Here is a 17,030-nt window from a genome sequence, read left to right as displayed (position 1 = left end):
ACACACACACACACACACACACACACACACACACACACACACACACAATGTTCCTGTTACTGCCCAGTAATTTCCCCTCCCCAAAAATAACACAATCTAACCTATAGCACAGCTTCAATTGAGTACACTGGAGCCTCTGTTTAAATATGTTGCTGGCTGGAACTGTTCTGGGGCTACATCACAGATGATACTGTCCTACAGAGTCTATTCAGTACCACTGATGGTTAAAGTCCTTTCAGAGGTCCCCGAAAGACCCACAGATCATCAATTTCAGCTACACTTGAGGCTGCAGAGTACTTATGTTGAGAATTTATATTACAAAATTGTAAAAGTACTGCATAAGTAGTAGAGTAAAAATAAAAAGAAATGGTTATCATTTTTAGCTTAATGTGGATATTCCAACTATTTCCATTTCTCCCTTCCATCCCATTAAATTTATAATCTGTGAGTGATTACTTATTGCCAATTGACACTGGCACATTAACACTTTATTGTAGCTTTGATAGTTAATTATAGTCTTTAAAAATAAGATTTTGGTTTTTTTAAACCATAATTTAGAATGGGACCTTACATTAAAGTAAACATGCCTAACTTTAAGTTATGATAAAGGAAAGAGAAATCAGAATATCACGGGGGTAAATTATGATTAAAAAGTTTTGAGTCCTATTAGCTTATTCCTGTATAATGTAAGCTTTATCAATTTAAAGCAAAATAACTTTAAATTATTGAAGTGCTTAAATTGACAAACCATGCATTTTTCATAAAATTAAAATGTGAAATAATTATTCTCCAAAATGTTTCATTTTACCAGACATTTAAAATACTTGATTAAACTAAGCCAACATTTCTGTATTTTCGTATTAGTTTGTTATAGGAATAAAAGAAAAATGAGTTCTAAATAAATGACACAGGAGGCAATAAATTGACACATGACAAGTAAATAAAAGGCTAAAGCACTCCAACACCATTGAAACTGTTTTAATGTTGTTGCAACTGCAAAATGCAACAATCATCAGCTTGTCAAAGACCCAAATTTCAAAGTCATTTTAATTACTCCTTCATACCTATTTTACAAAATAAAGGCAGACATTTAAACCCTCCTTGTCCTGATTATACTATGCTCCTAACTTTTCTATCACTACAGTGTAAGCTGCAATTCCCATCAGATGGTATAAAAGAAAAAATAAATAAAATATTAACCTCTGCTTCAATGTACAGTTTCCAGAATCTGCCAGAACTGGGGAACTGGGCAACAAGGCGTTCGTAAGTCTTCCGTGCTTTGTCTATAGGTTGATTCTAAAATTGAAAACCAATAAACAGCATTTACAATGTTAGGACTATAAAAATATTATTACTGCAGAATCAAGAAGTGTGATTGGACTCATAGAGAAGGAAATGTAATCCTATATCACTAAACCTGTGCCTCTCGAATGAGAATGCTCCAAGCATCAAGGTCATATGGATTCTCTTCTAATTTCTTTTCCGCTTTCTTCACCTTCTCTGGGACATACTCAGCTGCCTGAAGGGGGAAAAAGAAGAATAACAAACTGAAGTTACTGTTTTAAAAATCTCATGCCCAATGAAGTCAAGTACAAAAACCACATCTATCCCTAGATCCAATATTAGTACAAAGCATTAGAACATCATTTTAATAAGAAGGCATTATCTGGACTATGTGAACTGCATACTTTATCAGAAGTTACAAGTGAACATGGACGTGCACGCCTTCAATGCCAGCACTGAAGAGGGAGGGTCTCTCAAAGAGTCCAGCCTGGTCTACAAAGCAAGTTCAAGGACAACCAGGACTGCATAAAAAGAGTGATCATTTTTGTTCAATAAAAAAAGGAACTTTATTTTTATGTAAGATACTTCAAAGACACAATCTATAGTTTATATATACACCATAATGAAAACTACATGAAAAGATTAAGATGTAGCTCTATTGTTAGTGTCGGCCTAGCACGCATGAAGTCTCAAGCACCACACACTGGGTGTGGTGGGTTCACCCAATAATTCTAGCACTCAAAAGGTAGAGACAGGAAAATCCTAAGTAAAAGGCTAACTTTGCTTACATATGAGCTGTTTGCCAGATTGTGCAGAGGAAAAAGGATCTGTGTAGGTTTTTGAGGCAAACCTAGTCTACATAGTGAATTTCAAGCCAGTCAGGGATACACAGTTAGACTCTGTCTCCAAAATAAGAGTTTTACAGAGGGGAGTATTGGCAGGGAGTGATGAGACACACACAAAAGCAGAGCAGTAGCCACTAAGCTTACTAGTACAATGTCTGGTCAATATGTAAAAGCTGAGACTAGGAAAAAAAAAAATACAAGGACTGCAGCAAGGTATGTGCGGTAGCAGAGTGTGTGCCTAGAGTTAAAAAGGCCTGTGTTCGCCTAGAACCACTGACTGAAAAAGAACAAATAATTTTTTTAAGATTTATTTATTTATTATGGATACAATGTTCTGTCTGCATATACACCTGCATGACAGAAGGGGGCACCAAATCTCATTATAGATGGTTGTGAATTACCACATGGTTGCTGGGAATTGAAATCAGGTTCTCTGGAAGAGCAGCCACTGCTCTTAACCTCTGAGCCATCTCTCCACCCTCGGAAAATAACTTTTAAATGCCTAAAATAAATAAAATTTTCCAATGGAACAGAAATGAAATGTTCGATAATTAACAATATATTCTCAGTGTTGAGGTGAGGGGAAGCAGGTAGCAACATTGACCAAAATTTAATATGAATATCTGATACTGAATATAATTTTTAGCAACTTATACTACTATACAACAACATACACGAAAACAGCTACTAGCCTGCTGTGTAAGACTGCTAATAAACAGCCATGTCTGTAAGAACCAGTTAAATTACGAAATTTGGAGTCACTGAAAACAGTAAGTATAAATAGCAACATATCACAATCTTCATAATAGTGACTAAAATAAGGCTTAAGGCTGGCATGGGGTGCATATACAAAACATATACTTATTTGAAAACCATACCCCTAGAACTCTGAATTTTCACTATTCAACTGAGAAATACTTATGCAATGCCTAAGTATATTCTAAACATTGTTGAAGGAGTTCTTGCACTTGACAAAGTAGAGAATTATTTCAAAAGATTTCCTACTTGAAAAACCAACCAAATAAAATTTTAGAAGGGCATGGTGGTTCACACCTGCAATGTCACTACCTAGGCTGGAAAAAAAAAAAAAAAAGACTGATTCAAGGACAGCTTGCACTACAAAGTAAAAACTTGTCTCAAAAAACAAAACCAAGGAGGCTAGAGAGATGGCTCAGCAGTTAAGAGCAACTGCTGCTCTTTCAGATGATCCATGGTTCAGTCCTAGTGTCTACGTCATGTGACTCCCAAATGACTGTAACTTCAGCTCCAGGGACTCAAGCAGTCTCTTCTGGCCTCCCTGGAAACACGCCACCCAACAATACACATAAACACGCACAAAAACAGTAACTACAGCCAGGTGTGGTGGCTCTAATCCCCAGCACTTGGGAGGCAGAGCTGTAAGCCCCAGACATCCAGAAGACAGACACTATCTAGGGTGTGTGGGTGACTGGGAAGCAAAAACAAAGACTGAGAAATATTAGAGTTCCTAAACTAACCTCAAATCATGTGTTAAAAATAGCGTACAAGTTGGTTCAGTTCCCAGTACTCATATTGAGCCTCACAACCATCTATAAGTTCCAGGAGCTCCAATGCCGCCTTCTGGTCTCTCAGGCACCAGGTGTGCCTATGGTGCTCAGAGATACATAACATATATACCCTGGCAAAACACTCACACACCCACAGAGAAAGGGTGGGGGAAGAAAAGAAGAAAACCCTCTTAAGATTAAGAACTAGGAATTAAGGTGGCTGGCAAGAGTGCCCAGTGAGTAAAAGCACTTCCCATGAAAACTTGATAACCTATGTTTGATACTTGAACCCAGGAAAGTTGTCCTCTGACCTCTATGCATCCACATATACATATCATGCATGAGCAGCGCACACACACACAATTGAAAAATAATAACAGAATGATTGCAAGTCCTGCTTTGCATTCATGAGGACTTGAGTTCAGATCCCAGCAACTGCCTCAAAGGAACAGGTAGAGATATGAGAGGAGACTCCTCATTACTCAGTACATGCAACACAAGCATAAGCACATTTGCATGGAAAACTTGTATTTACGAGGATATGCAGCAAAAGAGACATGGTAGTGTAAATCTGGTCAAAAACTGTGACAGGGAGGGCCACAAGCCTTACTGAGAAAGCTACAACTGTTTTGCTAAATAAACATGACTCACCCGTCGAACTGCCTTCTAAATATGCTTGTGCCCATTTATTAGTGCTGCTGCCAGGTTTGGGAAGCTTCTGTCTGCAGTGAGCACTAGTAATTATCACAGACTCATGACCGGTCAAAGCAGTCACTTCGATATCTACATTACCTTCTCAAGGCTCACTTCAGAAGAGGGAAGGGAAGTGATTAAAAAGCCAGAAGATGGGGGTGCGATGCACATTACTGCTTTCCTGGCAGGGCACCATCACTGTACCCTAGAACACACAGCAGCTGTGATCATCTGCATTAGACCTGTAAAGGGAACATGGGCTCACTAGGCCCCTCCTGGGCATCTATAGGCAGTTAATAGTTGCTGGGATAGAAAGAGACATTTTCTTTAGTGGTATGACCACAGTAAGATGTCCATACTCTTGAAAGCAACGATAAAACTCACTGGGCTCCCTAAAGGGGAAGATAGAAAGTATAAAAGGGGGAATTATATGTTCCAGGAGAGAATCAGAGGGAGAAGGAAAGAGGATAAAGGGGATACATATGATCAAAATATATTATATACATGTATGAAAATGCCACATTGAAACCCAATATGAAATACTAATAAAGATACTTTAAAAGATACACCGAGTCTCCATAAAGAATTGGGTTGTTTATTTCCTGGTTCTGTTGCTAAAGCAAAGAAATAGGACACAGAAGGAAACTGAGGGCAAGTTTCTAGCACCCCCCTGCAGTAGAGAGTAAGGTTGCAGCTACACAGCTCAACAAAAGGTAGCCTTTAATCCCAGAACGTCAGAGGCAGGGGCAGGTGTATTGTTGAGTTTGAGGGCTGCCTATTTACAAGTTGAATTCCAGGACAGCAAGAGCTCCATAGTGCAACCGAGACTCAAAAAAGCACCAAAATCCAGCTTTTGCCTTCAGGCAACATTAGTGGGAAACAAGCAGGGTAGGAACATTAAACTAAATAAATATAATAAAAGCTACACTAATCCCCAGGGCTTGTTATCACTTAATTTTCCTCTGTGAATAACAACTTATATTATAATTGACTACAAGAATGGAGGTTACAGTAAATTTATTATGCATTACATAATTGGGTCCCATTCTAACAATTGTTTTTAGTAGTAACATTGGGACATGAATCACGTACCACACAAGCCACTCTTTTAAAAGGTGCACTGCCTTTTTTTCTCTTTGTTTTGATACAGGATCTTACTGTGTAGACCAGGCTAGCCTTCAGCTCAAGAGATCCAGCTATTTCTGCATCCCAAGGAGAAGCCCCTATGCCTGGCCAAGATACCCAGAGATTTCTTAAAGATGTAAGTTTTATCAATGTTTATATTAGAAAGTAAAAAAATGGATTTCAAATATTACAGCCATTTAAATATTGAACCCATTTAAAAATAAGTATTTTGAGATGGAAACACATTGTTAAGTGGTAGATCACTTGTATTTGTAAGGCTCCATGTTCAACCCCAGCACAAAGAAAATATCTTAAACATCAACATAAAAAAAAAAAAAAAAAAAAGGGCAGAGCAGTGGTGGCACATGCCTTTATTCCCAGCACCAGAGAGGCAGAGGCAGTTTGAAGCCAGCCTGGATTATAGGGTGAGTTCCAGGACAGCAAGAACTACAAAGAGAAACCCTGTTTTAACCAAACAGTTTTAATCCCAAACAATGTTTTATAAAAGTACTTTATAAAACAAAGAAAAAGATGTCTGCTGTTATTTTGTATATAGGCTAATTAACTTAGGTATGTGAGACAAGAACTCAGTACTGAGCTATTCCCCAACCAATGGTTGTACATTTGGGTGGCCTTTTAAGCATCTAGCTGAGAGGCTGGAGAGATGGCTCAGTTAAGAGCCTTGGCTCCTCTTTCAGGAGACCTGGGTTCAGTTCTCAGCACTCACATATATGGCAGATCCCAACCATCTCTAACTCCAGTTCCAGGGTATCTCATGCCCTCTTCTGGCCTCCAGGGGCACCAGGCACAGACATGGCACCAACATACATGCAGACAAAACTTTTACTCATACACATAAAACAAAAATAAAAAATTTCTTTTAAAAGAAGGGAAGGAATCCAGGTGTGGTAGTGCACCCGTGCCTGTAATCCCAGCATTCGGGAAGGCAGAGGCAAAGGCAGGCAGATCACTGTGGACAGCCAAGGCTACACAGAGAAACCGTCTCAAAAAACAAACAAGCAAAAAGAGATGTAGATAAGAGTATTTGTCTAGCAAGCTTAAAGCCCCATGTTTGAGCCTCAGCTCTCAAGTAAAAAGTAATTTTTAAGAGCCATGTCATAGATGTATTTTTATTTTATGTGTATTTATGTTTTCTGTGTATGTATGTCTGTGTACTGTATACATGCAGTGCCCAGAAGGGCAAGATAGGGGCATCAGATCCTTTGAAACTGAAGTTACAGGTGGCTGTTAATTGCCATACAGGTGTTCAGGGTATTGAACCCAGGTTTTCTGCAAAAGCAACAAGTATTCTTAAACGCTAAGCCATCTCTCCAACCCCAATAAGTAATATATTTTTTAAGAATAACGAAGGCTAAGGATATAACTCAGTGCTAAAGTATTTGCCTAGCAATGAATGAGGCAATGGGTTTGATTCCAGCATCAAAAAACAAAAATAAAAACACAAGAAAATATGCAATTTTTTCTGTTTGTACTAGGGAGGTAAAAGAGAAAGACAGAATTTTCCCCAAATAACTATCCAGGATAAACTGAATAGGGGGTCAAAGTGAAACTGAAATAGAAATTAACTTAGGCAGGCATGATGGCTCACACCTGTATCCCAACACTTGGGAGGTTCTGGCAGGAATTCAAAGGCTAGCCTAGGTTATGTAATGAGTTCTAAGACACCCTGGGCTACCTACATACACACATTTAAAAAGAGACCGGCTTCTCCTAAGTGACTCACATCAAAAATATGGGAAGAGCAGGATCTGTGGAGATGGCTTAGTAGTTACTGTTCTTCCATTAGTCCCAAGATCAATTCCCAGAATCCTTATAGGGTAGCTCACAACCACCTGTAACTCCAACTCTAGAGTGATCTGATGCCTCTAACATCTGAGGGCAGTTGCACTCATATGCACACACATTATTAAAAAGGCTTTAAAAATATGAATGATCCAGGCATTATGGCATATGCCTTTAATCCCAGGATTTGGGAAACATAGGCAGGTACATCTCTGTGAGTTCCAGGATAGGATAGACAGGGCTACATAGAGATCTTGTCTCAAAACAAACAAATATATACATGGTATGTGTGTGTGTGTGTTTCTGTAAATTAAGGGGGAAAGGATATCATTAAAAAAAAAAAGAATGGGGGTTTAAGAGGATTTAGACTTATACTTGGATAATAAACTTTTCTATGACCAATTGAAGAGATGAGCCTTATTCCCATTTTGAAGTAAGTACTTTCTATTATTGAATATACTAACTATAGTTAGGAAGAAGTAAGGAGGAAAGTCAGTATAGTATTATTCTTATATACTCTGCAGTTTTACTACTTATTTTTATCAAGTATATACTTAAAAGCAACTTCTAGCCGGGCATGACGGTTCATGCCTGTAATCCCAGCACTTGGAAATCTGAAGCTGGAAGACTGGATTAAAGGTCAGCCTGTTCTGCACTCTGGGTCTATCATAGAGAGCATGAGTTAGTGAATGAATTTAAGACTACTCCTTAGAAATCTGAGGTTTACCAGCTTTCATTTACTTAAAATCACCTCCAGTACATGTTCTTTTCTTTTTTAGTTAGTACATGCTTTAAATGAAAATTCTCAGTCTACCAACAAAATCACAGTAGTCTGAAAATCGTAGCACAGACATCTGTATTTTCATAAAGCACTGAAACAATTTTAACAAAAATGAGTCCCAAACTCGACTATGAGAAACAGTATATGGCATAATATTTTAGTCAGTGTCACGTACCAAAAAAAAAAGACTCTATAATGGCTTTGGAAATTCCATATTTGAGTTTAGTGACATCTTGATCATCAGTTTCAATGCATTACTGGTGTTGAAAATGAAGCTGTCTAGTATAAACAAAGGTCTAGCATTACACATAGTACAATACAACAATTACATTGCTGCCTTAAATACAATGTTTTTAATCAAGATACATAACAAAGTAACACATACTTGTTATTTTTCAGTACAAAAAAACCTCAAAAAGGTGAGGTGGTGGCTCATACCTTTAATCCTGCACTCTGTTGACCAGGCTGTTGAAGGATGACTAGGGCTACAGAGAAACCCTGTCTAGAAAAGCCAAAAAACCAACCAACCAAAAAAACTTTAAAAAGAGTAATAAAGGGTAGCCAGGCATGGTGATTCATGTTCAGAAGGCAAAGGCAGGAGGACCACTGTGGGTTTGAGGCCAGCTTGGTGTATGTAGTGTTATAGGCCAGCCAGAGCTACAAAATGAGACCCTATCTCAAACAAACAAAAATAGTAAGGTATGAACCTGGTGTGGTAGTGTGTTCCTTTAATGCCACCACCAGAAAGTTAGACCCTGGTTTACTCAGGAAGTGGAAACAAGATGAGTTTCTGGGCAGCCTCAGCTACATAGCCAGATCCTGTCGAAACAGTGTACTATACAACAACATTATTCAGGCAGGGTGATTCATGCCTGTAACACAGCACTTAAGAGATTGAGTGAGGCAGAACTGCCATGAGTTTGTGGCCAGCTTAAGGTACACAGTGAGTTCTAGAGTAAGACCCCATCTCACAAAGCAAAATGCATTTGGCTAGCATACCTGAAGCCCTGGGTTCCACTCCTACCATGGAAAATACCAAATAAACCCCCTTAGGCTAGGAAGCAGCTTCCTTTCTCTCTCTACTTTCCTCCTTTCCCTACTCATTTTTGATCCCCATCTAGGATCCAAACCTAATGCCTTACGCAGTTCAGGCGAGTACTCTACCAAACTCCATAGTAATGCTCTTCACTGCATCATTTGCTCTTGCACCTTATTTTCATTTTGTATTATTTTTCTTTTGTTTAGTGTACCCCTTAGAGCAACAGACAAATAAGATTCTGCCATTAACTTATACCAATGGGCTCACAGGCCATACACACACACATTCACATATTCCCCTACCACAAAACCCCAGGGTGTAATATATAGTTTGTGTAAGCAAGTTCACTGTACAGTGTCCAACACAATGACAAACTCTCCTCAGGAATATCATTAAACAACATGACTACTACCTCCATGACTATTCTATCTGTTCTAAATCATTTTCCAACTATCATGTATCTATTAAATATAAGCTGATTCCCAAACTAAATGATCCTAACTGAATTTTTGATAAAATGCTAAGAAAACTGTAGATAGTACATATCTGAAGTCATTTCTCTCTGCAACCTTCTTCAAAAAACAAAACAGGCCCAATGTGGTAGTGCACGCCTTTAGCCCCAGCACTGGGGAAGCAGAGGCAAGTAGATCTGTATAGGATTTGAGGACAGCCTGGTCTACATAGTTGAGTTCCAGGTCAGTCAGGAATATATAGTGAGACTCTGTCTCAAAAGAAAAGTAAATAGCAAAGCTGTTGTGGCGCATGCCTTTGATCCCATCATCCAGGAGGCATAAGCAGGCAGATATTTGTAAACCGGTATACAGTTAGTTCCAGGATGGCCAAGGCTGTGCAAAGAAACACTGCCTTAAAAAACCAAAACAAACAAATAAATAAAAATAAAATAGGTCACAGCAGCATTCTATGACTTTCTTAGGATAAGCATAAACTTAATTGCGTATGTTCAATGAATAAAGTATATTACAAGACAGGTGTCACATGTAGGACTATATGCCAGCTGGTCCTATGTTCTTTTGCCAATGTACAAGAACCGTGTTCATTATCAGTCTGTTACTGGTATTAAATAGCAACAATCCCTCCAACTTTTCAAAAAACAAAAATTCTATTCAATTTAACTTTAAAAAAAAAAAAAGGGAGTAAGGTGTTGGTTGAAGTAATAAAGGATACTCACTTTATCCCCTAGGAAGTAAATAGAAAGGGCTGGGGGAGTAGCTCTGTGGAGAATGAGCTTACCTTAAGCAACGTTCAATACCCAACAATGAAAGAAAAATCACCGTTAAGAAAACTCTTGGGCGAGGGATATAGTTCAATGGTAAAGCATTTGTCTAACAAGCCTGATACCCAAGGTTCAATCCTCAATAGTACCAAAAAACAAGAAAAAGTCCAGCCTGGTTCTGGCACAAACCTATCATCTAGCAGCTGGGAGGCTGAAGCAGAAAGTCACCCATGGAAAAAGAAATCTTTTGAGCTGAGAACATGCCTGTAATTCCAGCTTTTGGAAGATGGAATTCAAGGCCAGCCTGAGCTACCAAAGACCCAGTCAATCAACAACAAAAGAAGGAAACACACACACACAAACAAAAAAAGCAAAAGCTTAACTTTTCAAACAAAAGTAGCCAAGATATTATTAGCTCACTAAATTAAGCGGAACATTAGAAAAATAGAGCAGGGCTGGAGAGATGTCTCAGAGGTTAAAAGCACTGGCTGAGTTCAATTCCCAGTAACCACATGGTGGCTCAAAACCATTTATAATGATATCTGGTGTCCTTTCTGGCATGTAGGTGTACATGCTGACAGAACACTGCATATACAAATAGATAGATAGATAGATAGATAGATAGATAGATAGATAGATAGATAAATAAATATTAGGGGTGGGGAGTAGTTGGGCACGGTGTCGCAGACCTCTAATCCCAGCACTCAGGGAGGTAGAGACAGTGGCTCTCTGTGAGTTCAAGGACAGCCTGGTCTACACAGAGAAACCCTGTCGGGGGTGGGTAAAGAACATAGTTTTGTCATTCTAATTTATTCAATATTTACCAAATTAAATTATCTACCAAACTATAGTTCAAATAGTTGGCTAAGACAGCATATAACTATAACTCAATGCTCCAGAGTTACAGGCCAGCCTAGACTATTAAGATACCCTACCATTAAATAAATAAAACAAAAAGTAAGACCTCACTGATTCAAATCCCCTTTTAGATCTTTTCTTGTTTGACTGCCAACTGCCCAAATAAAATGACCCAGATAACAAGTGGGTTCTGTTTAAGGAGAAACAACTTGGTAGAAAAGCTTAAAACCATGAACTGATTTTTGGCAATAGTAATGAATAGATACAAACACCTGAATACTGATTTTTATCTGGTATATACATTCCTTTATGTCCAGAACAACAACAACCTAACATACAACAAATAAAATCTCTACTAACAGATCCTTTCTACTACAGCTCTTTAAAAAAAAAAAAAAATCTAATACCCTGAGGAACAAGTATTGCCAAATAAAGAGGTCCATTTTTCCTAAGACATTAAAATCAAACCAATTTACCTACTCAAAATTGTCTTATACTAAGAATCATTAAAAACGGGAGAGAGGAACACAGAACATGTTATAATGGAAAAATTTTATTAAACATATAAAAAAAATTGAGTCTAAAAACATCGTCCAGCCAGGCGTGGTGTCGCACACCTTTAATCCCAGCACTCAGGGAGGCAGAGGCAGGTGAATCCAGCCTGATCTACAAAGCCAGTCCAGGACAGTCAGAACTCTGTTACACAGAGAAACCCTGTCTGGAAAAACCAAACCAACCAAACAAAAACAACCCCCCCCAATTAAAACCAAACATATTTGGTTATCCTGCTTTCTTCTCAATCGTCTCCCCTCACACCCAGCTTGACTTTTAAATGACTTGATAATACTGTTACCTTTAAACAGTTTCTAAATACTAGCAAAATAAACTAGGTTTCAGTTAATACTATAAGGACTTCAACTTTTTCTCATTAAGAAGTATACACTACATTTACTTTCCCCATTTTCTCTATCTTTTCACCAAGCTATTTTTCACTAGCAGGAAAACAGACTCATGACTCTTCTGGTTGAGAAAGACTGGAAGAGGCAGGAGTCCCACAAGTTCCAAGTCAGCGTGGACCCCATCTCACAAAACCAGAACAATGCCTTTCTTATTCTTTCTTACGTTCTTTTCTGAGAAAGACTTGCTATATAGTTCAGACTAGCCTCCATGCCAAGAGAACTCTTAAATGCAGGAGTCACTGCTGTGTACCACCATACTTGTCTCTTAATAGTCTTCAGTTCTGTTTAGGTTTTCTTACCCATAATTAAGGGTCATTTAAAAAAAAAAAAAGATTTTTATTTTCATTTATGTGCACAAGATGAGTGCAGGTGCCCAAAGACCAAAAGAGGGCATTGGACCCACTGGAGCCAGAGTTAAGGTGCTTGTGAGCATCTCCATGTGAGCACAAGGAACTGAACTCGAGTCCTCTACGGCAGCAAGCCCTCTTATCGACACAGCCATCTTTCTAGCCATATGAGGCCATCTTAAGAACTCAATTTCTCCAGATTTCCACTAGCCATTGTCTTAAACACCAAGAACTGTACAGCCATGTCACTTTTTATAACCCATTACACTTTTAAAGTATCGTTTAATTACTACTTTAGCTAAAGTCAAATGACAACGTAACTAAGATTTATTTCAATGCAATGAAGGCAGAGGAAGGAATAGAAAAGAGCAGGTCTGTAAAAAGGAAAGAAAGAGAAAGAAGACCTGGTACTCTTACGAACAATTATTGCCAAATAAAGAAGTCCATTTTTCCTAAGAAATATTAAATCACACCAACTTACCTACTCACAATTGTCTTATACTAAGTATCATTAAAAACAGGAGCACACACTGCACTTTATACTATTTCTTTTTTTAATGTTTGAAATGTATAATTAAACATGTCAAAGCTGGGGTGGGGGTGCTGAAAGGCTGGAGTATCATTCAGTAGTTAAGAGCCCCCTTACAAAGGACTTAAGTTCAGTTCCCAGCACCCAGATGACAGCCAGCAATTTTAATTCCATTTCTAGGGGATCACAAGGCCCCTTCTAACATCCTTGGGGGCCAGACATTCATGTAGTACATATATAAACATGCAAGCAAAACACTCATACACTTGTAAGCCTAGCATGCAGAAGGCAGAGGCAGAAGGATGGTAGCAAGTTGCACAGTCTGGCTTACATAAAGGCTTCCTAGACAGCCAGAGCTATACAGTGAGACTGTCTCAATTAAAAGCCAACTATTCGTTATCTCCAATTAAGAACCAACTTACTCCAAGTTTGTCAACTGATGGTTAAACCTAAGTATAAATTCTCCAAGATAATAGAGTAAAAGTCTATTAGATGACACCATCAAAAATTTCCCCAATCTAAAAATAAAATAACTGTCTTTTCAAACAGACAACAGAGGAGAGGAGAAGGTGCAGTCTAACAGGAAAACTGTTTATAAGATAAGCAAACACAGGATTCAGTGTTTTACCCAGACCAAATTCTGATGTTTGGTTGTTTTTTGTTTTGTCTTTGTTTATGAGACAAAGTCTCTTATAACCCAGACTACCCTTTAAACTCACTATGTAGCTAACAATGACTCTGATCTCCAACTCCTGACTGCTGGGATTACAGGTCTTTTGCCACAAAGCTTGGTTTAGGTAAAGTTTAAGATCTACTCTGGCTTGGATTCTAGAGCTTTGTGCACTCTTAACAAATGAGCAGCATCCACAACCCTATAAATCACAAATTGAACATGGATTATGTTAGAAATACATCATTATCAAGCCACTGCAGGAACCTATGATCTCAGTACTTGGAAGACAGAAGTTCAAGCTGGTCACCACCAGCTACAAACTTGTGTAAGACCCTCTCTCAATAAGAGAAAGCAACCAGAAGCTAGGTTTAGTGGTGTGCTCTTCCAATCCCAGTGCAGATCTCTGAGTTCAAGGAAGGCCTGATCTACACAGTGAGTTCCAGAACAACAGGGCCGAGAAACGAACAAACCAAACAACATCCCACCAAAAAAATAAAAATTAAAAAACCCAACCAGAAATAAGGTAGGACTAGATTTTGAGTGGGACAATGGCATGGTAGTTACATAAGTATTAATGTCATTATATAAGAGAATGTCGAAATAGTGTGGACTGCAGTCTGATATGTCAACTTTCAAAGAAATGTGTATAGAGAAAGAGAATGTCAAGGCTAGAGGTAAACATCAGTAGTAGACGCTTGCCTAACAGGAGCAAGATCCTAGATTTTGAGCCACAGCACCATCATACACAAGAAACACATGTGTAAACACATATATGTAACACTATAATGTAACACCATATATATATATATATGTATGTAACACCATATATATATATGTAACACCATATATATATATATATATATATATATATATATATATATGACACTATATATACATACATATATATATGACAAAACCTTTAACCATTGTTGGGCCTGATGAAAATTATAATAGGTATCATGAATTCTTCAACTATTTTTGATGTAAACAGCATAATAAAATGCACAGAAGGCAAGCCTGTCATGGTGGCTCATATCTATACTCTCAGGACTCAGGATGCTGAGGCAGAAGAACTGCAACTGAACTCAAGGCCTGAGTTATAGAATAGTCCTAAATTTTAAAAAAGGCTAAATATGGTGGTGCATTCCAAAGGCCTCAGAGGTAGGCTATCTCCATTAATTCGAAGCCAGCCTGGTCTACAAAGCAAGTTCCATGCCAGGCAAGATTACATAGTGCCACTGTCAAAATAAAAGAGGATTGGAGGATGACGGTTTATAAGGTCTCAATCACTGTTTTCATTAAAGCATCACACTGTGTTGAGGCTGTTAGCTCAGCAGTTGAGAGCGTCCCTGCATGAACAAGGCCCTGGGTTCAATCTCCAGCTAGGGCGGAACAGGATGAGCCGAACAAGACAAACAAACACCGCACAAAATTCTGCAAACAAAACCGTGGCAATATTTTTCTTTACAATTTTATGTAAAACAATGAATTTTAGACACATCCAATGAAAACCTCAATAAGCAAAAATGCAAAAGCACTGCCCAGACTTCAGGAATGAAATCAGTCCTTAAGCAAGTGTTGCTTACTTTCCCAAAGTAATTAAGTTACAGTTTACCTACACTTCATTAACAAACAGTCCTATTTTATGTCATCTGTCAACCTCCAATAGTTTCCATTATAAACTGGAAATGGGGGGGGGGTTTACAAACTTATTTTGTTCCAGCAATATTAAATTTAGGACTTTGTATATTAAAAAAATATACAAGGATCAAGATCGAAACATACATCTTTCATAAAATTATTTTTGTTTTTTACACTAGAAGGCAAATACTACCTTACAAAATTTAGGATATAAAAGAGCAAAAGAACCCGACGTGGAGAAGCTAATCCTTGTACTGGAGGCCAAGGAAGCAAGACTGTCACAAGATCGCACCTATTCAGAAAAACCCGGAAGGAAGGAAGGAAGGAAGGAAGGAAGGAAGGAAGGGAGGGAGGGAGGGAGGGAGGGAGGGAGGGAGGGAAGGAAGGAAGGAAGGAAGGAAGGAAGGAAGGAAGGGGGGAGGCAAGGAAAGACAGTAAAAAAGGGATAGCTCATTATCTAAGAATCTGATTTGTAAAATACCTAAGTATTCCCATCTACCATCCAAACAGGTGGTGCAAAGATACTAAAGCACATTTTCAGTTTTCAATGTAGCAAATTCTGCAACGTTTGCGTAGTTGCAAAAGCAAAAACAAAGTTCCTAGGAGAGAGAAAAAGGGAGCGAATCCACAAAACCAAAGCTCGGTACCGCCGTGCTCCGTTTCTGGACTGCAGCTTTTTACCTTCGCCCTCTCGGGGGCCTACTCTTCCAGACTGGTTTCGTTTTTATTTCAGAGGGCGGCGGACAAGGGAGCAGAAAGAGAGAGGTATTGCCATCGCTGGGACATGTCAGAACAAAATAAACCGGGATCAAATAAACCGTCCCGACCGAAGAACTGCGAGGAACAGGGCGAAGCAACGACCCAGCTATTGTCTTAAGTCAAATGCTTGCTCTCGGAACCCCACGGAGAAGCCAAATTACTGGGAGACCTCGGGGATGTGTGCCCCCGTTCCCCCTGGGCTCACTAGACCTCCAGAGAGCCCTTCCTCACGCGAACACGGCTGGAGTGTTCGCACCCGCAGGGCCTGAAAAAGGTCGCCACGAGGCCCCACCGCCCTCGTTCCTCACCTGCTCCGCGGCTGCGTCTCCTGACATGGCCTCGGGGGGGGGGGGGAAGGGGGTTACAACGTACACACCGGCCGGCAATGAAAAGCTAGAGAGGAAAAGATTAAACTAAAGACACCCTCCCCCCAAGAACCGGTAACGCTACCCCCTGCCCAGCAGAGCCGGAGCCGCCACAAGACTCGCTGCCGCCCACTCAGCTATGAATTAAAATGGCTGCGCCCCAGCCGGCAGAGGGGGTGTGAGGCGCTTCCGCATTCACTTCCGGGACACTGGGCGGGGCTGGGGCTCAACCCCCGGATTATTGGCAGTGCACAAGCGCAGAGCATCCCAGGGGGCGGGTCCGGTGCGGGGCTAACGTCACGGCCCGGAACTGGTGACGCCGCTGTCCGGATTTCGGAGGACGGCCGGGAAGATCCAGCCCATTGGTCCGAGAGCTCCCGCGCTTCTTGGAATTCAATGACTGAGTTGCAGAGTCGGGCTCCTCCCTGTTGGAGCCTGACTGCCAATCCGTCCGGTTCGAGCAAGCTGACCATTTTAGGGAATAGAGTTGAGGCTTAACGAGAGATGCCTCTCATGTTTAGGGGATAAGAAGTCTTACTAAAGCGTTCTGTACGCCTTCTTTTCTCGGG

The 17,030-nt window shown here is 39.6% G+C and overlaps 1 protein-coding gene across 1 annotated transcript in view; it reads right to left on the bottom strand.

Annotated features, from left to right (window-relative positions):
- Positions 1-16,624, bottom strand: part of Cstf3 (cleavage stimulation factor subunit 3) — a 43,477-nt gene extending 26,853 nt beyond the window's left edge. Inside the window, exons 1-3 of the mRNA XM_055611760.1 lie at positions 16,405-16,624; positions 1,418-1,519; positions 1,201-1,296 (exon numbers count right to left, since the gene is read on the bottom strand). Of these exons, the coding sequence (XP_055467735.1) occupies positions 1,201-1,296; positions 1,418-1,519; positions 16,405-16,431 (225 nt within the window). The 5' untranslated portion in view covers positions 16,432-16,624. The remainder of the gene's footprint in view (positions 1-1,200; positions 1,297-1,417; positions 1,520-16,404) is intronic.
- Between the last annotated feature and the right edge of the window lie 406 nt (positions 16,625-17,030).

This window comes from Psammomys obesus, unplaced genomic scaffold (genome assembly GCF_907164565.1).
Source record: "Psammomys obesus unplaced genomic scaffold, mPsaObe1.curated_primary_1811, whole genome shotgun sequence".
In the NCBI taxonomy this organism is placed as follows: Eukaryota; Metazoa; Chordata; class Mammalia; order Rodentia; family Muridae; genus Psammomys; species Psammomys obesus.
Note: the sequence above shows the minus strand (reverse complement) of the source record. Positions and strands in the feature narration are given on the sequence as shown.